We start from the raw sequence: 24,941 nt of genomic DNA on the forward strand, positions 1-24,941 counted from the left end.
GGGGGGCAGTCAGGGGGGCGGGAATTGGGAGGGAGTGGCTAGGGGGCGGGGCTACACCCCCCACCCCCCTCCGGAGTGTCCTCTTTTTTGAAAGTTCAAATATGGTAACCCTACCCTGGTCCCACCTGCTGCCCCTAAATATCCCCCAGCCCCCCACTTGCTGCCCCCACACGTCTGCTCCAGAGCATCCCTGCCTCAAGCCTCCCTGCAGCTCCGCTCCGTTGGCTCCCAGCATCAACTGCCGCCACAGGGTCCTAGTGCCCCCCTCTGTCGAGTAGTGCCAAGGCAGGCTGACCCTGACCCTTCCCCTTCCCTTTTCTGGCAGTACCCTCCACCAGCACAGGGGCCTCCCCCCACCCGCAGTCCCTGCTTCTGCCACATGCTGGGCAAGGGGCAGCCCCACCCCCAGTGGGGCTACAGTGAGGGGCAGCAACAGGGGAGGAGGCGGTGTTCCCCCTCCCCCCCAGCACCCACCATGGGGGAGGTGAGGGGGCTTCCTGGTCCTGAGAGGGGCCCTAAGAGCACGTGCAGTGACAGTGGTGTGAGGTGAGTGCTGCCGGGGGAGGGGGGGACCCCCCCCAGAGCTTGCTGCTGCCACAGAGCTTGCTGCTGCCAGCGGGGAGAGGGCTGGGGGAGTCCTCGTCTCTGGCCCCAGCCCCAGGGCAGCCTGCTTGCACCCCAAACTCCTCATCTCCAGCCTCACCCTACCCCAGAGCCCACACCCACTGCACCCCAATCCTCTGCCCCAGCCCTGTGCCCCCTCCTGTATCATGAGCCCCTCATCCCCGATCCCACCCAACAACTCTCACCCCTGAGCCCCTCCCAAACCCCTCAACACCAGCCCCACTCCAGTGCCCTCACATTTTTATATTTTAAAAATATATATATGGCTTACAAGGCAGGTGTGGGAGGGGGCAGGACTTGCACCTGTTTTGGGCACCACCAAAAATTATACAAACGTGCCACCCCTGCTTGAAAGAGGTTTTCCATTGACTTAAATGGGAGTGGGACTGGCCCCTTAAGAACTAAAAGGACAGCAACATTCTACCAGTGCTGACAAACTAGGGCTAAATGGTGCCCTGAGAGGAACATACAGGGCTCCTGCTGATTTCGCTGGGAGTCTCGTGTGCATGCTTTGCACATTCTGATCTCACTCATATATGGGTGGACTAAGGTCTCTAAACCCCAGCATCTCCCTAAGGCCCTGATTCATCAAAGCCCTTATGCAGCCCATCAGGGTAATCCACTGGTGGGCCACAAGACAGTTTACATTGACCATCCACAGGCACAGCTGCCCGCAGCTCCCAGTGGCTGAGCAGCCATTCCTGGCCAATGGGAGCTGCAGGAAGCAGCGGCCAGCACGTCCCTGGGGTCCGTACCACTTCCCGCAGCTCCCATTGGCCAGGAACAGTGAATCGCAGCCACTGGGAGCTGCGGGCGGCCGTGCCTGCAGACGGTCAATGTAAACAAACTGTCTTGTGGCCCACCAGTGGATTACCCTGACGGGCTGTGTGCGGGCCACAGGTTGCTCACCACTGACTTAAGCACATGCTTAAGTCCCATCAAATTCAGGGGGCTTAAATAAGCACATGCTTACACCGAAGCATATGGTTATGGGCTAGATGAATAAAATAAGGCAGGGCTTTAGACCCTGATTCATATCTTGCTGTTGACACAGTTTTTGAATCAGAACTTAACTTACTTTCACTGGCAAAGTGTACTCGCAGCTCTTGTGGCTGAAGACACACTCCCATGAGCTAGGTTGCAGATCAGGGTTTTCTCTGTTGTCCAAGCCTGCTGATTTGGTTTAAAGGGATAATAGCAGCAGAATTGCAAATAGGTCTAACATTTATTTCTTTAATTCACATATCACATCACTGAGAACTTCTTGTTTTGAACAACTGCAGAGTTTATTAATTTATAAAACCAGGTCAAAGTGATAGAGCAAGTACATAAATAAGTACCACATCAGGCATATGTCCTGTGAAGACAGTGAAAAACATGATATTGTGTATTTTATTGTCTTAAGTGACCAGAGACTGTAAAAATGCAGAACTTCATTTACTAAATGGTGCTTATATTTTTGTTTTTCATAAGTGTTTATTATACAAATAAATACACAATTTGAACCCCACTTGTTCTGTCACAAACACAAGACTGTTTGTCTTCCAAAAAAACAATACACTGTACACTTTTCACATAATCTTTGTTCAATCAGCTACTGCTACAAACATACTGTACCAAGAGGTGAGCCAAACATAACCATGTGTTTGTCAGCCTACCAGGATACTATGATGCCTCAGGATGCCTTCCACTATGTCTTCATCAGAGGTATGTTCATGTTAATACATGGTATTATTAGTGGATTTATAATAAATTTTACATTTCTGGAGTGCCTTCCAACCCAAAGGATCCCAAAGTGTGTTACAAATGGCTGCTCCCACAACTACACTGCATGGCACCCACTTCTGGTGTGGAACACACAGCTGTTTAACAGTGCACAGGCACACTACACCACAATTTTGGACAGGAGGTGAATACGACACCCATTTTAAACACAAAAGAGAATTTAGAGAGGCGAAGTCTCATTGCTGGATTTGGCATGGACACTGGAGTTAACTTACTCTCTTATGAGAACTGCCCTCGCGTCATCTATAGGACCGTGTATTTATATTTTGGTGTCAGTGCCTTGTCGGGTTTCTAAATGATTTTACTGCCATCACAAGGATTCTCTTGTTCTTACCAATCAAACTGGCTGCTGAAGGAGCTCCCTTCTGGCACACTATCCTGTTATGTATTTTAGGCCACTTTGGGCACTGTCAGAGAAGGAAGTGCACTAAAAAATCTGTTCTCTATCCTGGCATGGCGGATAGCTTGCTCTCTGCAGGCAGAACCATGAAGATTTTCTGTGTAGGAAATCCTGGGTCTTCTTCTCACCCTTATCCTCACTTAGTCTCCCTCTTCTTCCCTATCACATTCCCATCTCTCCACTCTCATTCTCTCCTTGCTCTTAGTCGATTACCCTTTCCATATACTCCTGCTGGCTATTGCAAGAAACCCTGGCAGGGATGGATCCTGCGCCACTGAAAGCAGTGAAAGGGGGTTGCCTCTTACAACCACAGCTGCTAGCAGGGAGAGGTGCAAAGAGATCACTATTGTGAACAAGGCCCTACTAACAGGTTTAATATTTCTTCTACTGGACCCTGAGTTGGGCCACTGGCATTAAGCACTGAACATCCAGACCCCTTAACCTCTTTGTTAAGATGCACATACCCCTGATGAAGACTTAGAGTGCCATCACTGGAAATGCAGGGCAAAGCAGAGAGCACAAGTTTTGCAAAGTCCCATGGGGACGTCCAAATTCTGGCCACCGCCATTTATTTCACTCCCTTTGAGGACCAAGTGCCTGGCCTGAGGCCACTTTTTTTAGAACTTCATTGCTGTTCAGACACAATAGGAAATGTTCCCGTATGCTTCTGAAATAGAAAATGGAGGGAAAGCAGCCACAGTCAACTTGCACCTCAGGAGTGAATCTAAGATGGTGTCCATGAGCTCGTGTGGCAGGATTTCCTCAGAGAAAGCCATGTTTTCAAAGTAATGGCCTTGTATATCAGAACAGAACTCTTTTCTGAAGGCAGACACTGGACAGACACCTGTGAACTGCAAATCAAACTGAGTGCCTTAGATTTCTTTTTGCATAAAGATAATGGTCTTGCTGGTGCTGCACTAACTTAGTGGCTTGATATAAGTGCTCATTAGTTTGCCATTGGAGAAAGTTGTCCTTGAAGTTATGCTTATTAGTTTGCTGGGACTTGAGAGGCCACCAATTAGAACCACGCAGAACACTCTTATTGCGACAATTACCATTAATAAATTAAGTGATATCACAAGACATTTAATGAGTTATTAATCACTGTGGGTTTAACCCTATAGGAATTTTCATAAACGATTCAAGTATTTTGCATTCTCCTGCTATGTTACTTTGTAAAGTGAGTTTATTGACCGAGGCTATGTGTTAACAGGGCCCACGAGAATGCAGTATTGGGGCAGTATGAGGGAGCTGATATTTCATGTAGAGAAGTGGATAATGGAAACCAAGTGAAAACCACTTAAAAGTTGAACGTTTTCTCAAATTGCTACATAAATGCAGTAATTCCCACTAACACCTTCTGGTTTGTTTATTTATTCAGAGTTTGTTCAACTGCAAGACATCATCCCCAAAGCAGTAGACTCGTTGGGAGTTTTCATTTAAATCTGGATTTTATGGCTCAAACACAAGTACTGTATCGCTTGTATTCTCCCCCCACCCCCCTTAGAAAAACATGAGTCATTTCAACACCAGAAGTGGTATAAACTCAGCACAGGAAATAATGCTCTCCATAGCTCCTGCACAGTTATTAGGTGTCCTTCATTTCATTAGTTTGAATAACATGCCAAGTATTTTTTTTTTTTAATTCTGTTTTCTTTTTTAACTTTGCAACTTTACAAGGAACTACAGTCTCCCTTTCCCCCCCCCCCCCCCAATACAGAGCCTCCTAGGAGATATTTAAATGGTTGACACAAACCACTACACATAAAGCAGCAAGTTTGCTGTGCATGATGTGAATAATTACTGCATTATAGTTTTGGTTTTTAGGGCAACTGTTGACTTAAGCAAAATAAGCCTGCAGTCCAGCTGCAGATCCACGTTTTCATAAGTTTTCTTGTTTTCTCCCTCCAGTGCTGTCTCCCTTAACAGTGACCCTTTTCAGACTTTTCAAGGTACAAAACCTTTACCAAATCCTCCAGCTCAGTCCTGCACGCTCTGCTTTCACACATTTGGCTGATCTGAGCTTCTCCCTCGCTAAATATTTTCCACTGGCCTGAAAACAAAAACACAAAGCAGAGAGACACTGACTTAGACAGAATGCAGAGAGCTTTAGAGTCACTTACAAGCACTAGCCAGACAAACGCATTCAAATTGTTGATAGGAAGAATTAAAATATTTTCCTTTGGAAGGTTTGAAAATATCTCAATCACTTAATACATTCCACGCAAAAGAACTACATTAAAAGAATATGAAGGGTCAGATTCTGATGGGGGGACGGGGGAGCGCTTTTGTTTGTAGCTGGGAAGGCCCTGGCTTGTAATTGCAGCATACTCTCAAGAGTAATTCTTTCAACAGCTGCTGTTGCCCTGCAATAGTGGAAGTCCAAGCATAACAGCAACTTGCTAGTGCAGAAGAACTGGAGAATAAAACTGACCATAAACAAGTGATATTGGGAGGCCAAGTTCTGTAGCCCAAGCCGGGTAAAATATAAATTGTACTAGTGGTGAAAAATGAATTTGGGTTTTTTAAACAGTCAGTTTTTAATAATCCAAGGTGTTACTAGGGACTTTGGAAAGGCATCTTTTAAATATGATTTATGTGAAAGTAACCCTCTAATCATATGTTGCATTCTGATTATTTTATTTGATACTCATAAACTATTGATTCCAGATGTTGGTGGGAAAGTAGCACATTTATTTCAGTTGGAGGAGTAATGCAGGACATGTTTCAAGGCTGAGGTTATATAGAAAAGTGGAGCCTAAGAAGACAAGACTTTGACTCACTCAGTGTTGTCCTTGTTATCTGCTTGAAGTAGGGAAGTTCTTCAAATTCGCTTTTGGATATCGTCTCAGTGTGGAAGTGACGTAGAATCCCTGTAGCAAAGCAGTAAGAGCATGTAGTTGAAACAAGCTCCTCTGCTCTGAGCTTGTTGTGATGTTGTGATTGTGTGAAGAATTACTAGCATGTTGAGCCACATTGTGAAATTGTCTTTACCAATAATGTTTTAACCGATTCCATGTGCTCCATCAATATTTTTCTTTTGTGGTTTTATGATGGTAGAGAGTATTACCAAGATCTGAGAGGTAGTTCCTCCTTTGCCCACGTAGCTTCAGCCTTCCCTGGCATGAATGAGAGAGGACCAGAGCAGAGGCCAAAATCCCAGTGCCTTGGAGAAAAGCAGTTTGTCATGCTGACATTGGACAATTGTCTTTTGCCTAACTGCAGGCAGCCAGCAGAAAATGCTCCTGCCAAACCACCAGGAGGGTTTGTGCCCTACTGCGAGCATAGGTCAGTAGGACCCCGTATTAACCAGCAGCCCTTCAGAGGGCTGTTCATGGATCATGATCTGTGTAACTTTAAGTGTAGTTTGCCCTTTAATATGATCTCAACTTATGAAGCTTTTTTTTTTTTTAAAAGGTAGAGACTAAAACCACTAAGTTGACACTGATGGTCTCAAAGCAATCTGTAAACAAGCCTAGCATTGCCCCAGTAAACTAAGTAAATCTATATCCTAACTTTACAGATCTGTTAAAGTGAAGTACAAGATTGAATGATTTGCCAGAGGTCACGCTGTGTGAGTCAGTGGCTGAGTCAGGACTAGAACCCAGTAGCCTTGACTCCTGTGTCTGCCTATTTGCTTGCTCTGACTGTGTGACGACATTCCCAGATAAAGAGAGACTACAAACAAGTGAAAGTAAAGCTACTTTAATATTTAGCATTTGGACTAAGGCATTCTGAGACAGTGTCATCACTTAGTAAATGCCTTCATGTAAAGGGCCTTTGAGAAGATAGCCAACATAATTCTTAAGGGAAAGAGAGAGTTGGTTGTAGGAGATGAAGAGAAAAATAACATTGCCTCTCTTTATATACTGAATAACGGATCTATTTACACCCACACTTTTGGCATTTCCCTTTTTGGGTCCCCACTTGTATATTATTTCAGTTGAATTAAAAATACATTATGTAACTCCACTCTTCCCAAAGATTCCTTAAGGGTTTTTTCTTTCAGTAAGGAATCACTTTGCCCACTTTGAAATGTAGCATCCTCAGAGATAATACACTTTCTTAGGATACATAGTGAAACACATACTCTCTTATAGTACATAGCAATATTACACAAGTTCAGATTCAACGTAGAGTCCATGAACTGTAGGGAAGTTTGGCATTTGTTTGAGATCTAGCTTCTAGATCTGTAAAACCGAGGAGACCAGTCAATTAACTAAAGTAAAAGCTCAGGCTTTATTCATTTGCAGTACATACAACACTGATTATCTGAACTGGTAGAAACATCTAAACCCTTCAGATATTCAGGAGTTTGGACAATTGAAGGGACTGGCCTGAAAGGGTTGGAAGTCTGTGCTCAGGGTTAAGACTATGCTGGTCATAACATAAATTCTTTTCCCTTCCACAGAAAGCAAGTTTTCTGTGAAAAATCAAAATCCAAAATATTTTGGTCAAAACCTGAAGAATTTTGATTCTGCAGCACTGCTATGGTCAGGGGTGCTGGAACAATTTGTATCGTGGGGGTGCTGAGAGCCATTGAACCAAACTGTAAACCCTGTATATACAGACACTCCCCGACTTACGCAAGCGTTCTGTTCTGGAATGCCTTGCGTAACTCGAATTTTGCATAAGTTGGAAACGTATACCCAACCATTACACCAAAAAAAAAAAAAATACAACTCCTATTTCTAGCGTATGGAACTTTTTCCATAAGTGCGGATTTGCATAAGTCACGTTTGCGTAACCTGGGGGACATCTGTAATGGAGACCACTTCAAGCCAGGGGGTGCGGCAGCACCCCCAGCACCTCCAGCACCTGTGGCTATAGTGCTTCATGGGAGCTGTAATTTGGGAGCTGTGTGCTCCTGTTCCCCTCAATAGGCCAGGCTCACTGGTTGGCCTACATCTCCCTTGATGCACCACAGTCTCCCTCCCACCCCACCGCCAATAGGATGGTGACATCGAACTGGCTAGTGTGTGCTACTTCCCTCTATTGGTCAAAATCAGAACTGCTCAAGTGCATATGATAGACCCCATACTGCTAACAACAAGGGAGTTTGGCACAAGCATTAGCAATTTGTGCTTTTGTTGTAGGAGGACTGGAGTTCTATCTCTACTACCAGGGAAGTGCCAAATGCCCCAATGTAAAGAATTGGAACAGCTATAAAGTCCTGAGTGGCAAGAATCTGTAAATCTTTCCTGAGGCTATAAAAAGAAAAAAGCACTATTTTTAAGAGAACTTGATCTACTTACCTTTCCTAATGGTCCACACGTGTATTTCTATTTGAGGTGGCTTTTCTGTTTCCACTGCGATTTTTCTAATGGTTTCTCCTTCCTCCGTGAAAACAGATTCATAGACAGGAAGCATCTCTTCACCACAAAAGTAATCTTTGCTGTCAAAGCTCTGACTTGGCATCTCTTCTGTAAGCAAAACATGATACAGCTTTAATGTTCCTTGGAACTTACTAGATTCGTGCTGCCCAACAAGTTTAGCTTAATTGTAGAGAGGTCCTCTGAAGAGGTCTTTCAAGGCCTTCTCCAGCGGAGTCCAGACTACTTAGTGAAATTCTGTTTTTGCTCTCCCTTTTTAATGCTCAGACCTGGTAACAATAAAACAATTTGGATTTTTATTTAGTATGTTTTATCTTAACACACAAGTCAGACTTCGAGAAAAGATCCTGCTTTTTTTTTTTTTTGATAGCTGTGGGTGAACTTCAGGAGTTAGAGACTGATCTGAAATCTAGATAACATTCTTTACTTCTAGAGCATTTCCATCCCAGGTTCCTAGCTAGATTTTTCTGAGTGCCCTCGTCTTCCATTGACTTCAAGAGGAGTTGTGGATGCTCAGCACGTCTAAATGTCAGGCTCTCGCTTCTTTACTTATTAATTGAAGTAAGCCTCACAACCCCCCTGTGAAGTAAAGTATCATCAAAGACAATTGAGACACAGGGCAGTTAATTGAGTCTCCTTACATCACAGGAGTCAGGGACACAGCTGGGACTTGAACCTAGCTCTCCTGTCTCCTAGTGCACTGAACCAGGCTCCCTTCTAATAACACATTGCTAGCAGGTGCTTTGTAAGTGACGTATGCCTGTGGCTCTGACCCTCGTTTTCTCAGAACGTTTCTGCCAGTGCATCACAGAACTAAACACAAAAAGGGGCTAAACGTGTTGTGGGAACATTTTAAAGGTACAGATGGGAGTTAAGTTTCAGAGTGGTAGCCGTGTTAGTCTGTATCAGCAAAAACAACGAGGAGTCCTTGAAATGGGCCACTCTCATTACCACTTCAAAAGTTATTTTTCCTCCCTTGGTATCCTGCTGTCATTTGAATTGTCTCATTAGACTGACCTCACACTTGGTAAGGCAAATCACAGCTTTTCATGTATTTATACCTGCTCCTGTATTTTCCACTCCATGCATCTGATGGAAGTGGGTTCTAGCTTATGCCCAAATACATTTGTTAGTTTCTAAGGTACCACAAGGACTCCTCGTTTTTTAGATGGGAGTTAGGCACCTGGCAAAATATCATAAGAGGGGTTAGCAAATTTCTAAGTATACCTCTACCCCAATATAACGCTGTCCTCGGGAGCCAAAATTTTTTACCGCGTTATAGGTGAAACCGCATTATATCGAACTTCCTTTGATCCACCAGAGTGCGCAGCCCCGCCCCCCCGGAGCGCTGCTTTACCACATTATATCCAAATTTGTGTTATATCGGGTCGCGTTATATCAGGGTAGAGGTGTAGTTTGTTTTTCTTTACACATTTTTACTAATATCCTACAACAAGCTAATCAAGTGACTAGATTTTCCCCACAATGCTATGATAAGCTGTCATAGCATTAGTGCTTATTCTAAGGATCCAGTTCCATTATTAGCACAAATAATGTTATGACCAAAACTTTTAAAACTACTGCTATGTTTTGCAAAACAAAAGCTTTATTTTAGTACAGTAGTGTAAATATCCTAAGCTAGAAAACAAATGGAAAGCTCTGTGAGGATTGCAAATGGGAAGGGATGGGAGAATGAGAGATGCTCCTTGAATTATTGTCGGGGAGATAATGAATCTCTAGTTGGTGGGGAGGGGGGATACACTCTTCTGAAATAGATGTCCAAAAGTCACACGAATGCTAGAGAGAAGAAAAAGAGACCGTAAGGTTGGCCCAGTCCTCGGTGCCCTCTACCTGTGGAAATGAAATGAATGAGATGGCTTGCAAGATTGGGTGCTAGATCTATTATCGTGCCCAGATTTCCCTCTAGACAAAATATAGCAACAGATATAAAGTTGCTCATTTCATCAGGTATCATTATGATCAAAAGACCCCTTAAAATCCATAGCAAAAAAGGCAGTCTGTGATCTATTCTTCGTTTTACCTGGACAGACTTTACAGCATTTTCCTTCTATTTTCTGAGGGGATTTGCAGGGATATTGATCCGGACAATGAATTTTCTTACATTCTTGTTTGGTGATGTTGCAGGTACACAACACACACTCTACGATTCCGAAGGCCCGGAGATTAGGATGCCACGATTCACCATGCGAGTATGTTTTTCCATTTGAAACACAGACTATAACAGAAAAGGAGAGAGGAAGAAAATGAATATTCATTGTATGGTAAGGCCCCAACAGATCTATAGTTGGACTACAACCTCTGCCTTAGTGCATGCACACTGGTTTGAGGCAATGTTTCATTCATGACTAAAGGACGCACCTCTGCTTGGAAGTGTATTTTTCACTAGTGATTTCTGGTCCAGCCCTTCTCCCATTGATAAGTTTTGTCATTTACTTCAAAGGGAACAGGATTGAGCCTTTGATCACCTTTTTCTGTGCAATTTGGTCTAAATTCTGGCCTCACTTATCCGTGAGGGTGCCCTGGTATTTCAGCGAGTGAGATGGAGTGCAGAATTTGACCACTCTCCTCCAGTGTGTGCCCATTTTTGTTGGGGACCATTTACTCCCACCAGTTGGCTTTTATGATCTTAGCTCCTCATGCACACCCCACCCCTACGAACTGGCTCCTGCCCCAGAATTTCAGCCTGCAGCCAGAACAATACTCTAGTTCCCAGCATCACGGCATTTCCTACTGAACCTCCTGCACAGCTTCTCCTGTCAGTGGGTGAACACTGTTTATTCAAGCTAGCAGCTGGGTGAGTTGTTGCCACCCAGACACTTTGCTACTTTCCAAAGGGACCCTCCACTAGATGACACAGACAGAGCAAAGGAGGAGATGATTAGAAGATGGAATTTGATCACTTCCATATTTTTTCCCAAATATACTTTGGGTGTTTGTAGACTTGGTATTTGTAATTTCAAAAAACAAAAGGAGGCTTTAAATTGAAAGGCTGCAGATGATATTGAAATGTATCTAAGGACACCCATTACACCAATATCTGAATGCCTCCATCTTTAATGGATCTATCCTCACTACACCCCTGCAAGGTAGGGAAGTACAGCAGGCAAAAGGACACTGCACAAATTAACAGCTGGCAAAAGCAGACTCGGTTCGCACTGAAGTTAATGGGAGTAGCGCCAGTTTACACCAAGACTGAATTTGCCCTATGAACCTTGCTTCTTTAAACATTTCATAAACACACTGAAAAATGCATACTAACCAAAAAAGGTGAAAGAGAGGGCACTGTTTGATTTCAAAAAGCAATTAAAATCAAGCTTGGATATGCTGTAAATATTTCCAATTCTTCCAATATGCCATCATTTTTATTAATGCTTTTATTTGTAAAATATGTTCCTCTTTTGCCTGTAACTTTCAAAAGCAATTTAATTTTTATCTGTAATCTTAAATTTACATCTAACTGGTAACAGATGTGAGCAACTGGCTTATGTGTTACTAAGTTACCAAGATTTATGATGGGTGTTCTTCATAATGTATTGTCTTTCATGGGTGTTATACCATCATTTGGTTTAATAATTTATTACTTTTTAAACTCTTTCTTAAGAGCTGTTTTCATTTTAGAAGGGGAAACAGTTTTTCTCTCATAAAAGCAAATGAAGTGTTCTCTGTATACAAAACAGAATGATGAGGGGAAAAAAGGGAACATTTACATAAAACGGGATTAATTACTCTATTGTTATAATTAACCTTCTTACATGCTTTAGTAGTATATTTATACTTATTTTATATCTTTTTTTTTTTTCCTGCCAGAGAGCTCCAAAAGCTTTACAAACATAAATTAAATCTCACAACTTCTCTGTACTGTAGTCAGGGATATGTTGACTATAGATACATTATCCCAATTTTGCAGATGGATAAATGGAGGCACAGAAAGGTTAAATAATTAATTAGTCCAAAGTGACAGAAGTCTGCAGTCACTGTGAAAATAGAACCCTAGCTCCCAAATGGCCTGCTTTAACCACTGTCTGCATAGAAATGTAATTCTGTATCCATGTAATGGCATCAAATCTGCATGTCAGTATAACTATTTTGTTTATTTTTAGATTTATAAAATGTATCTCTGGAAGCATGTGCATTAATTAATAACATTCTCATTGTAGAGAACAAAAGAAAGGACATGGTCACCATTCTAATTTCCATTACAGAGACCTCTTAGACTCTCTCTGGGCAGCAAGCTCCTAAAGCTATCACTGATACTAAACGGCGCAGAGAAATGTGCTGTTCATTTGTCTGCTTTTTATTTGCTGAAACAAATCAGTTAGAAATTGCTTTGATGATGTCTTCATGTGTGAACTGGATGTCAGAGATATTGCACTGAGTGGAGATTCCTGTTCCTAGTTCCAGCATAAAACACTGGCATGATCTGAATGTGTTTTCATGGTTGTTCAGGTGGATAATAAAGATCCTATGGCGAACATTCCTTCTGTTAGTTAATACCTTCAAAGATTAGTTGGCTATAACACAAAGGCTTTTAACTCTTTGTGGGACATTCCTGACGCTACTCCGAGTTTTGTGTATAGTTGCTTTTCTATAGCTAATTCTTCTATTACTATTTGGGCCTGATCCTGCAGACCATTATTCACTTAAATAATACTTACCTGCTACACAAGTAGCTCTGTTGAAATGTATAGGAATTGAGTGCACTCAGCACCTTGCAGCATCATGCCCTTTTGCCAGGACATAAAATCTGCTACCCCTTTTAAATTGGGGATTTGGTTTATTCTCCCCACCCCTCTTTTTTTAGTATAATCCTTGAGGAACATGGCTTAGTCATGCTTCTATAAAGGTTTTCCATATGAGCTTGAGGTCCTAATGTTCCCATAATGTAATAAGTCCTGTAAGGCTCTCAGAGGCTTAAAGACATTATGTTATGTTACTGGAATGCCTCTGGCTCTCAGGGCTTTGTTTTACATATATCTTTGATATGAAGTATTGTATTGATCTCTGAAAAACAGAATAAAAGTTTAAGGGGGGGGGGATGAAACTGCTGGCCTGAACACTAGATAACAGCTTTGTTCAACACAGATGTAAAGGGGGAAGTTCCTCTTCGCTCATAAGTGGGATATTTTCTACCAAGGAGATGGCTCAGTAAGTCTTGGCAGTAGCGAACCTAGTGGTAACCTAGTAGGGCTTTGTAGCCTGAGATTTCTGAGGTAGCTTAAACATGTGCCACTTGCATTCACACGGGTTACTAAATAGGAGAAAGCATGAGGAAAATAACCAAAAGCAGACTTTTCCATTCTCTGGATGCTAGACCAATCGGTGTGTGAATTTAGTGGCAGATCCAAAGGCATCAACAGTGGTGTCAGCTGCTCGCCTTCCTAGTCCCAACAGAATAATGTGGTCTTTATATAGTTTCATGTAATACAGATTCTCGAAGTGCTTTAGCAAGCAATGTGGTAGTGCCTATGCGTTGCCTATGCATGGGCAAGTGCAGCATCCTCTATGTGCTCAGACACAATTGCCCTCAGCCAAGATAACTCTCCTGATGTTATATCTTTGCTCTCTTACTGTACTTTTACTTTCTGACTTGCAGGGTTCAGTCATTTGCAAAGGGTCTCCCCCTTTATGTACTAAGAATTCAATATATGTTCCATTCTATGCATCTGAAGAAGCGGGTGTAGCCCACGAAAGCTTATGCTCAAATAAATGTGTTAGTCTCTAAGGTGCCACAAGTACTCCTGTTCTTTATAAGAATTCTTTGAGAGCTATAAATGGCTGAGACCCGACTCCGAGTAGTATTGCTAAAAGGACTTCTCATTACCTCGTCCGTGCTTATGCTTGTTGTTAATGACGATCTGTACTATAGTTCCTGAAGCTTGCTGGGGGTCAGGTAGGACTCCACGGTTACTCCTGCCACTGGAAAATCTTGGAATGTTGACCACCTGTCTAGTGGAGCTGGGGGACAGGTCGTAATGGGAGCGATGGTATGAATGCCTCTGTGTGGAGACAGAAGGAACAAGAATGTAAATGTTTCATTCGGTGAAGCAATTGGAGAGCTGAACTTTGTGTGTAAACTGTCTGCATTAAGGCTCCCTGTGCAGTCAATGTGAGTTTTGCCACTGATGTCAGTGAGGTGCTAAATCTCAAGATTCGCTTCTTCCTTGCTGGAAAGAGACTCATGCAGGTGCTTGAGATTAACCTGGGTTAAACTGGAGGTATTTGACCCCAGGCATTATAACCTTCTGCATCCAAACTACTTTTTACAGCATCCCTGACTATGGACCAAGTATCGTGCAATATGTGTAATGATCAGATGCTGCCTGCCCTCCTGCTTCTCACTTCACTGTAGAGCCAGAGTCACAGACACTCATAAGGCCAGAGTCAACCACTGTTGCTCAGGGTGAGCAGCACCTTGTTGGAATCTAGCTCTAAGTCCATCAGCTGGGAAACCTTGAGAGATCTGTAGGTGAAAATAGCCTATGCGGTGACTCTCTGTTTTTCAAAACAAAGCACCACGGTTATTTTGGGGGATTTTTTCCAAAAATACCCAAAGGCAGGACTGAAGAGTGTTTAACTTCCTTGTAAGATTACTATTTTATTTTGAGCAACCCTAAGACTTACCATAGACCACGGGCATGTATTTATTTTGTGCTCCAAATGCTTTAAAAATTCCATGTGCTCTCTCCAAATTTTGTTATAAAAATCAACACTATTATTGATGGTTAATCTACACCCTAGAGGCAATAAAGCTGCACCATAGATTGATCTAGCCTCTGGAGTGAATTCGTACACCTCAGGCACGATACCTGGAGAATAAGTGTTACTACTATTGAAAAGCAATGCTCACGTGGCAGACAAACCATTTATTCAGGTATGGTATACACAAGTATCTGATCCAAAGTCTGCAGGAGTCAATGGGGGATCTTTCCATTAGCTTTGGATCAGGCCTTCGCTGCACATGTTTGCTCAGTAAAGTGCAAGAGAATAAGTAAAATCTCCGTAACAAGATCCAGAGACCACCTGGGTCAGTCACATGTGCGTCCTAGTGGCGATGCGCTCACAGGGCTACAGTCTCCTTTGCCCTGCACCTGCTGTGGTTATTTACAAGGTGGCTGCAATATGCTACTGTTCTAGTTGGGTGGTAGTCTGCGCTCATTCTGGAGCAGTGCAAGGTACTTGGCTAAACAAGGTGCAGAGCAATGAAGAGTCAGACCCAGTGAATGGGTCTTTCTTCTTATAATGTGGCATTTTGTCCTGCTGTTGTAACTATTGAATACTGGCAGATATCATAGTATCCAAACAGCTACAGCATATGACATACGACCTATATATTGCTAAGTATTTACTTGGTATTAGCAATGATGAATTTTCCAACATTCGTACTGCTCTACAGGCAGGGTCCCTGGCTGTTGCTGAGTCAGGGGCCACAGAAATGGATATAGAATTTTTGTCTGGCAACAAAATACACTGTGAACCACAGAAAATAAACAACGTTCCCCCTTCCTCTGGTGCTAGCTTTTTTTTTTTTTTTTTAACAAAGGACACTGGATTTTTTTCTAACAATCATTGTGGGAGATGTTAGACATCAGCTGATCACGGGCTGCCATCTCAACAGTCCATGAACCACAAATGATTCTAGAAGGAAAAGTAGAATATTATAGTGAATGAGGAGGAGAAGGGATAGCAAAGTGGGAAAGAGGGATTATGGAAAGAGCAGGCGTGACAAATCACTACCTAGGAAATGGAAAACAAAGTATCCTTTTTGTAAGAGATGCCCATTCTGCCCTCATGAGCCCTAATTGCTCACTCTGTAGTGCCCTCAGCTCCCTAGCAGCACCTTTTAGCTCATGAGAGCTGACATATGAAGCGCACTATATTGGTTTCAGAGCATCCTGTGTAAGTTTCTGTCTAGGGGGCCGGGAGAGGGGGCTCCAATCTATCACAAGAGAATTTTTCTCTGTCATTTCATCAAGATCATCAGATTTTCAGCTGGGTACAAAGAGCTAAAGGGAAACAGAGGAAGATACAATGGAAAAAGGTATTGTCACTACTATGAATTTTTCTGCCAGGTATTCCCATGCCAAGGCAGAACTGGTGAAGAGTTAGAGTAATCATCCCTTTTACGTGTGTGTGTGTGTGTGTGTGTGTGTGTGAATGGCTCGGCAGGAAAACAGGTTTTCTGATTACACAGGGCACACTTACAGCTTCTCTGTTGGCAGGTTGCCGGAAGATATCCCCATCAGAATGTTCCCATGATAATTCTCCATCTCCTGTGTGTGAAGTAAAACAAACAGTTATGGGAGTAATTGTGCAATGCCTTAGAAATGCCTATGAGAATTCTGCACAGCCAAATGAGACCAAAGATTGAGGTAGAGCTGTAGTGAGGTCACATCTTACTAAGACCCCATTACTTTTACAAAACATATGTATTATTTGTATCACAGAAGCTGCCATTCTGGGCAAAAAATCCATCATGGAACAAAAAGACAGCCCCTGAGTACAAAGAGTTTACAATCTATGTGACATTTTCCTAGTCTGCTATGAAGTATTAGCCTCAGTCGATATTAAACTACACTTATCATATAAAGAATGAAGTACATTTTTGTGTTGCATTGTCCTTAAGGGTTGTTTTCCCCCTTTTTGCTTACGGTCGAGTTCACACACTGAGTTACCAAATTTTATTTCCCAAATATTTTTCTGAACCAATGAGTTTCTTTTTTAAAAAATTCAACACTCTGCCATTGAAATTATTTAAAAAATAAACGCAAGAGCCACTCTGAGTGCATTACTCCCTGGACACACAGGCAGGAGGGAGCCAGGTGCGATAACATATATCAGGCTATATGAGAAACAGAACTAGTAGGACTGGCTCTAATGTCAGCCAGTAGATTCCTGTACCTCGGCCAACCATCATGAACTGTACAGCTCTGCTGTTGACATAGACCAGTGGTTTTCAACCTGTGGTCCGTGGACACCTGGGGGCCAGCAGACTGAGATTTCCAAAGGGGTCCACACCCCCATTTGAAGATTTTTAGGGGGTCTGCAAATGAGAAAAAGCTGAAAACCACTGATGTAGACCAACAGCCAGGAGAAGGAGTACAGGTAGGTAGCCCTGTCCTCAAGATAGGGCTCATATCACTTAGGATGCTCATAACAAAGAAGTAAACACTAGAAGGAAATGTTGACTTGTGTGTTAGACGAATGTTTGTGGAATCAGAGATATTAGCTGAGGCCAGGAGCTCTGGAAACTCCCTAGAAGTGGGGTGGGGGCACCAGCACCCAAACCTTGGCCCCACCCCCCTGTTCTGCCTCTTCCCCCTGAGGCCCCACCCACTGCCTGCTCCTCTCCACCCCTTCCCTCCCATTGCTCACCCTTAAGGCAGGTCAAAATGGGAAGGCATAGACCTCCTACTTTTAAAAGTGATGGGGCCATGGCCCCCTCACCCTCGCTGTTCTGGTGCCCCTGGCTGAGGCACTTGCCATTTGTGCATTGTGATGTAGGAGGAATTAAAATGCTTTAGAGAAGCAACTAGAGGAACTTCAGAGCAAGGCTTTGGCCCCTCAAAACCCAACACCATGATCTGGGGGAATTTAGAAATGTAAACAAAAAAATCTCAGCTTCCATTTAAGTCTTTGTAAAGACAGCTTTAGAAATTTTATTGTTTAAAGACATGTAAGGATGACTTACAGGAATGGGGCGGGAGGGTTATCTACTGGGGAGATAGATTTGGAATTGAACACCCCCAAACTTTGGTGTTTAGATCTGTCTTTTATTAGATGTGTTATGTAATGTAAGCTTTATAATGGCCCCACATTTGCACCACAGAACTCCAGGTTAGCAGCATGTGCACCCAAATCAGGAGCTGGACTTTTTGGCTTGGAGCCATCTCTAGTCAGTAGGAAAAGGACTAATTTGAAAATGCAGAGGGCTTCGAAGTGTTCCGTTCATAAGTTACTAATATTCTTTGTCCTTCCAGGGAGTAGGAATTAACTAACAGATCCCTCTCCCTGAGGCTGTGCTCATATATCTTCATGCAAACGAATTGCTCAGGCTTGTGCTTCATAAGAATCGCAGGGGAAGGATAAATCAGCATGTGCCAGATTGAAAAGGACAAGGGTAGTTAGAAAGGAAATGTTACTTTTAAGAAAGTATTATAAATAATGAAGCATTTTAAAAACCACCATACAAACGCAGAGTCTTTTCAAAGGCCATTGCAGGCTCTGAATCTCCTTTACTGCATAACCTGTCTTGCCTAATGCCTCCTACATCTTGCCCTGAATTTCCTACTTCTGATTAGCTTTTTTCTCTTTAGTGACTGTCCTCTCCTGTTTCAGGTGGCTGACTTTTCCAACATAATCCTAGTGCACTGTGTAACTAAGGCATGATGCTTTGGGCTTTGAAACTCAGTTTGATTTTTTTGTAATTATAACTGGTCAGTTCCAAAGCCAAGTCACCATATAAAGTAAAATTATGTGCTACCATCCCCAGAAACTAAAAATAGCTATCAGGGAACAGAGACCAGGAACCAGATGATTAGCTAATGTTTATTTTATTGCACACTCAACACATTGAATGTTAAATGGTAATCTGCTAGATCGCCTGCCATGAGACAGGGACCATCACCTTTGCCTGTCTGAGTGCAGAAAGCTTCAAATCCAAGTTGCCTAATAAAATGTTTCTATGTTTAGTGGGTAAAAATATAAGAAGCAGCAGCATGGCCTCCTGGGTAGGGGACTGGACTGGAACTCTGGAAACCTGGATTCTGTGCCTGAGTTATCCCTGGCTGACCTGCTGTGTTCACCAGTCTGTGTCTCAGTTTCCCCTCCCCCTCTTCTTGGCTGTATAGATTGTAAGCAGTATCTGTCCCTCACTATATGTTGGTGCAGTGTCTAGTACTATAGGCACAAATGAACTACAAATAATATAAATGCTCCTTAATTTTCCAAGTAACAGTACTGAGCTCTAAGGGTCAGATATTTAGATATGTAGACTCCTAAGAACACAGATAGGCACTTTGAAAATCCCACTAGGTGCCTAACTCCCATTGATTTCAATAGGAGTTAGGCACTTAGGCACTTCTGAAAATCCCACTAAGTGATAATTTGCATCTTTAGGCAGCTATTTACCTTTAAAAATCTGGTCCATATGCTTAGATATTCCAGTGGTGGGTGACACAGAAGCCCCAATATAAATATATAGGTAAGATACAATTATAAAGAAGGCCTCACCTGCAAAATTTGGAGGCCCAGATTTAGGATTTTGACCTTCTTCAGAATTAAGTTCTCTGTGTGTACGTGAGGGCTGCTTTGGGATCTAACACAGACTTGCTAATACAATACCAGAGATACCTGAATGTAGATTGGCACTTAATTTACTTGGGGGAATCGATCGTATCCTAAGAACTGTTTCTTTTTATGATGAGAGCAAGTCTGGGCACTTGCAGGATATATACATATTTCAAAGCTCATCTACTGGAGAGGTGGCAGATATTTTAATACTTTGCATCCTTGTTTCAACTCATTATCATAACGTTGCTTCTGCTGTATTAATTGCTCGTTTCAATTTAGGAAAACAAAACAAAAAATGATACATCTGCTGAACTACAATGTTTAATCTCCAAACTCCCTCTGCAATGGGTGAATGTGCATGCTTGCAGACAATATCCTTTTGCTTACATAGCAGATTTTACCTCTGCAAACTGGGCAGCAGGACTCCGGAACAGAAACTGGGAAAGAGCATGTTAATTTAGGGCAAGTCTTCAGGCCACAATACACGTTCCCTTCCTGCCATTAAAAACAAAGACAATTAAGAAATGGTTTCTGCATTGATTCATATGGTACTATGCATTTACATTTTGGGCTTATGCTCACTACCAGGGAGATCCATGCTGCCACAATCGATGCAGCGGGTGTCGATTTAGCAGGGCTAGTGAAGACCCACTAAATCGACACCTGAGCTCTCTCCTGTCAACTCCAGTACTCCACCTTTCAGAGAAGAGTAAGGTAAGTCGATGGGAGAGCGCCTCCTGTTGATGCAGCGTGGTGTAGACACAGCAGTAAGTTGACCTAAGTTATGTCAACTCCAGCTACATTATTCACGTAGCTGGAGTAGTGTAACTTAGGTCGACGTATCCCAGTAGTGAAGACAAGCCCTTATACAGATTTGAATCTGGCTCTGTACATTTACATATGTGCCACTCTAGCATCTAGAAACAGGATATTGCACGGAAGAGTATTCCTTAACTGTCTTTCTAAAAACACAAAACAGGCACATTTCCTGAGCACTATATTCTGTACAATAACATACCAGGAGACTCAATCCACAAGAGAGGTATGAAATGAAATAATGGAGATATCCTATCTCCTAGAACTGGAAGGGACCTTGAAAGGTCATCGAGTCCAGTCCCCTGCCTTCACTAGCAGGACCAAGTACTGATTTTGCCCCAGATCCCTAAGTGGTCCCCTCAAGGATTGAACTCACAACCCTGGGTTTAGCAGGCCAATGCTCAAACCACTGAGCTATCCCTCCCCTATATAGGTACAACATGGCCATTGTCATAGTGCAAGCTCCCAACTCACTGCCCCACCACTGAGTTTCAGCCTTGACCTGGAGGGACTGCATTGAGCAGTGACCCAGTAGTGTAATCTCCAAGTCCATTCAGTACTTGACCTGTTGGGCCAGACGGCTACCGAGATGGTTCCTTAATGCAAAATTTGCTGTTGACTTGATCAAATGAAGGTCCAAATGTAGCCAATGTTTGTCCAGGAAGAGGTGGATAGACTGAACCTATTTCAATTCACAGAGTGGCTCTGAACAGCCACTGGAAGGTGACAACTACTAGTCACTGCAATTCGAATTGATGATCTAGTGGGTTAAAGTTCTCTGGCCCATTGTCAATCCCATGAGCCATCCAGTTCCCACTTGTAGGAATCTTTATTGAATTTAGAATAATTCTGGCCTCTTTTAGAGAGCCAGTGTTGAACTTTCCATAGTCCGGTTGACATAAAACTATATATACTCCAAGTAGCAATATTCTACCAGCCACCTAACTACTTTAAGTGTGTGGAGTGTGGGGTCAGGTACAGAGTGTTCACAATGGGATAAATTTCGTCTACTGTGTTTGGAGTAGGAGGCAGAATGGCATTTACCTGGTGCTGCATATTGGCTCTGAGTATGCTTTTATATGTCACTGTTCACTACTGACTTTCAGCCTCCACTGCCCAGGTACTACTGTACATTAGTTAAAGTTCAATAGGCTGGTCTCCTAGCAAAGAGAATCTAGCAAAGCATACAGCAGGGTTCAATGAAATTCTTACTTACTGAGCAGCTGCACTGAGCACACTGGTTGGGTTGTCTATTCTGAAAAAGCCCTTCTGCCACAAACATTTCCCCGTGGTGGTAGGTGGTGCCATTGTATTCACACGATTTCCCAGTGACTTTACTGCTTATGGAGAAAAGTGAATCTTCTGGAACAAATGAGGGGGAAAAAAAACATTTCATTAAAAAAATACTTCACAAGTTGCTCAATCATGGGTGTAGACAACTGGGGGCTTTAGGGGGCTAAATTGCATTAATAAATAAAAGGAACACTGAGTTTGGAAGCTTGTTTATGACTTTATTGAAAGTGGGCAAATTTAGTCATGGTACAAAACTACTCATTACGGCAATATTAAACAGCTATTTTATTTTTTTTAACTTTAGAACCCCAGATTTTTTTTTTTAAAAAAAAGCTGTCTCTGTCCCTGTTAGTCTTCGCAGATCTATAGTCAAAATGCAATAGCAGCATTGATAGCGTGATTTCAGACTGCTACAGTACTTCTACTGAGGGAGGTGTGTCGGCTTTGCTAATCACACTGTAGTGTTTGCCAGCTAGTGGGACGGGTGGCCATGGTTAGGAACTGACTTAGCACAGGTTATGTTGTATGTAAGGTTTCTCTAGAGCGGGCTAAATATCTAATTCTTCGGTTCATTGGCAATTAAAAAAAATAGCATCTTCAAGTTGACCCAAAAGGAAACTTAGAGGAAAAGTTAGGGGTTGGGGGGTGTCTATTTCAAGTCAAATGAAATGTTTCATTTTACCTAAAACAAAACTTTTTTTATTTCAATTTTGAGGATTTTAAAGAGTTTTTAACAATAAAGTTGAAAGAAATTTCAAAACAAAGACATTTTGAATTGAAACATTTTGTTTCAAATGTTTTGACTTTTTTGGAATTGTTTAGCTTTTTTCAATCACAACAACTTGTGAAATGTTTCAGTCAATCCAAATCTGCATTTTTTTGGGTGAAAACATGTTTTGAACAAAGAAATCACCCAGCCCTGGTTTCTCCTTTCGAGAGAACCAATATTATTTGCATTGTGGTAGTGCCGAAGAGCCCGAGGCATGGACCAGCACCCCATTGTGTTAGGTTCTGTACAAACACAGAACAAAGAGACAGGTCCTGCCCCGAAGAGCTTACAATCTTAGCATATGAATCCACATTAGCAAGGAAGTATAAAGAACTATGTTAGCAACCTGTGGTATAGCTTACCTTCACCTGATCGCCTCTACATGAGGCAATAACACTGCTCTAATGCTGCTGCAAAATCATGTTGTCTACCCTGTGCAATGAGGGCATGGTGGAACTCGGTTACCAGCAAATATGACCAAACATAGTTGTACCTTGGAAGTCTCTGTTTCCAGTGGCTTCCCTGCTTGCCTTTTTTCCTAGCATTGGCCAAGGCTGTCAAAGTGACACATTTCATCTGAACTAAATGGGCATAATTTTGTTAAAGCTGATGTTTGGTTGCCTACAAATTATTTTCAAATATTCAAATTAACCCATTAAATTTGCATACAACATCACATACAGCGCTGCCCAGAACTTGGCAGCCATGATCCAGTTCTGGGCCCTGCTGCCTCAACTCAGCAGAACTATTGGCCAGGTTTTCTTCTATGGCTTGGCTTCTGTGCCAACCCCAACCTAGTGAAAACAGCTTAGGGGCTGCTCTAACTAATGCCTGTTGACAAAATTCCCAAAGAGGTTGTCGTCCGGCTTGTGAATAGCTGGAGTGTGGCATGGTCAGGCTATGATCGAAGTATTCCTGATGGGACTCCCCGATCTCAGAGGAACCCTCATCTGGGGAGCCGTGGGCGGTTTCTGCTTGCGTTGTGCTGCCCGAGAGGAGTGGGGCCGCGACTCTGGCACTATACATGTACATTTGTCACTCTAGCATCCAGACATGGGCACAGGCAATTTAAGCCGTAGCTCCCTAGAAATAACAGGGCAGTGATTGTTCTCTGGAGCCAGAGAATCACTTCAGATTTCAAGGAATGCAGCTGACATTTCACTTGGTGGGTCTGGGGTTTCACATAGGAGAAACCTGAGCTGCAACATCATGGTTTGCTGTAGCATTTTAGTATCTGCCAGATCGTTTCATATAAAAACCTCTCCAAAATTAGTATGTCATCAAAGAATGTAGGTTTTTTTTAGCTGAGCACTCAACCAAAGGAGCAAGAGTTTTTAGACTACAGGCAATGGATTTAAACTGATATTTAGAGCCCTCCATAAAAGAGTTTGTTTTGGTATGCTGGCACCATTGCATATTAATAATCTTTTCAACATGGGGGAAATTAGTAAATGTCAAATAGAAATGTACTGTGTGCACAAACCTCAACAATTTTAAGGTCTGATGTGTTAGTGCAGGACCTACGGCTATGACAAAGGGAATTGGAGGAGGAGAAGCTATGTAAGCCAAAGCACTAGAGGATTTAGTGCTCTTAAATGACCCTTTGTACGTCATGTACACGGAGTATCTTTTTAGGAGATGTGTTTACTATTTGCATTTCCACTCTGTGAAAGGCCACAGCTTGCAGTTATTTCAGCTCCACAAATGGCCCCCTGTGATAATGTAAAAATAAAAGGGAAATGCATGGATACTAGATCCCATGCAAACCTCCAATCTTTCTCTTCACTGATCTTTCAACGTACTCAAGTTTTATGTCCTGGACGTGCTTTATGATGGACGACATGTCTGGTTATGTGGAAACTTCTCTTGGTCAGCAATATTCAACAGTCCAGGAGCAGAATTTTCATGTGTCCATATTCTGGTACCTATTGTTAATATACTTCAGACATGAAAGGTAAATCAGTCTCTTGATTGTAATTCTGAAAGGGAAGAGTCTCTTCCAAAACCTGCTGCTGCTAGAAGTACTGTCTTGGTGGCTGCTGATCAACACTGGCTTCTATTTCTGTTCTGGGAGATGCTGTTGCTTCCAGCTACTTGTACCATCTTGGGCCAGTGTAGGAGCATTTACAATATCTAGAGCCAAGAACTAAAACTCAATTTCCTACTATAAGAGAGAGAACTGCAAGTGTAGAAAATCACCAGGTTCTATACATGTCCAGAGCACAGAAAGGGGGACCCTGCTAAAAAAATAAAATGGAAAACAAGATCTGAGTTCTCAATCACTAGCTTGCTAAGATACTGTAAGGAAGGCAAGAAACAACTAAAACCTTAAAGTTTGAAAGGCTAGTGGCCTCTTTTAGAGGGCTATATATGCCTCTGGCAGAAGGGACCCTCTGAGATATAGGAGAGATGTCACTGAAAAGTGGGTGTCAAACATAAGGGAAAATGTAGAATGGGGGAAGCCTATTACCGTACAGTCCACTGTACCTTTAAAAATGTTTATATTTGAAACTTTCATACAGAGTCACATCTTACATTGTAAATAACACAAAGCTATGACAAAACCCATGCTGATCCAGGAGATGTGGCACTTTGATTGTTGCTGTGTGGA

General features: G+C 42.5%; 1 protein-coding gene across 1 annotated transcript in view; it reads right to left on the reverse strand.

Moving 5' to 3' along the window:
• Positions 1-4,525: 4,525 nt before the first annotated feature.
• Positions 4,526-24,941, reverse strand: part of CHRDL1 (chordin like 1) — a 53,245-nt gene continuing 32,829 nt past the window's right edge. The window contains exons 5-12 of the mRNA XM_024217408.2: positions 21,485-21,630; positions 19,854-19,947; positions 16,366-16,433; positions 13,985-14,159; positions 10,184-10,378; positions 8,065-8,232; positions 5,593-5,682; positions 4,526-4,862 (exon numbers count right to left, since the gene is read on the reverse strand). Coding sequence (XP_024073176.2) covers positions 4,732-4,862; positions 5,593-5,682; positions 8,065-8,232; positions 10,184-10,378; positions 13,985-14,159; positions 16,366-16,433; positions 19,854-19,947; positions 21,485-21,630 — 1,067 coding nt within the window. The 3' untranslated portion in view covers positions 4,526-4,731. The remainder of the gene's footprint in view (positions 4,863-5,592; positions 5,683-8,064; positions 8,233-10,183; positions 10,379-13,984; positions 14,160-16,365; positions 16,434-19,853; positions 19,948-21,484; positions 21,631-24,941) is intronic.

Source organism: Terrapene carolina, unplaced genomic scaffold (assembly GCF_002925995.2).
Source record: "Terrapene carolina triunguis isolate 2854851 unplaced genomic scaffold, T_m_triunguis-2.0 Scaffold131, whole genome shotgun sequence".
Classification (NCBI taxonomy): domain Eukaryota; kingdom Metazoa; phylum Chordata; order Testudines; family Emydidae; genus Terrapene; species Terrapene triunguis.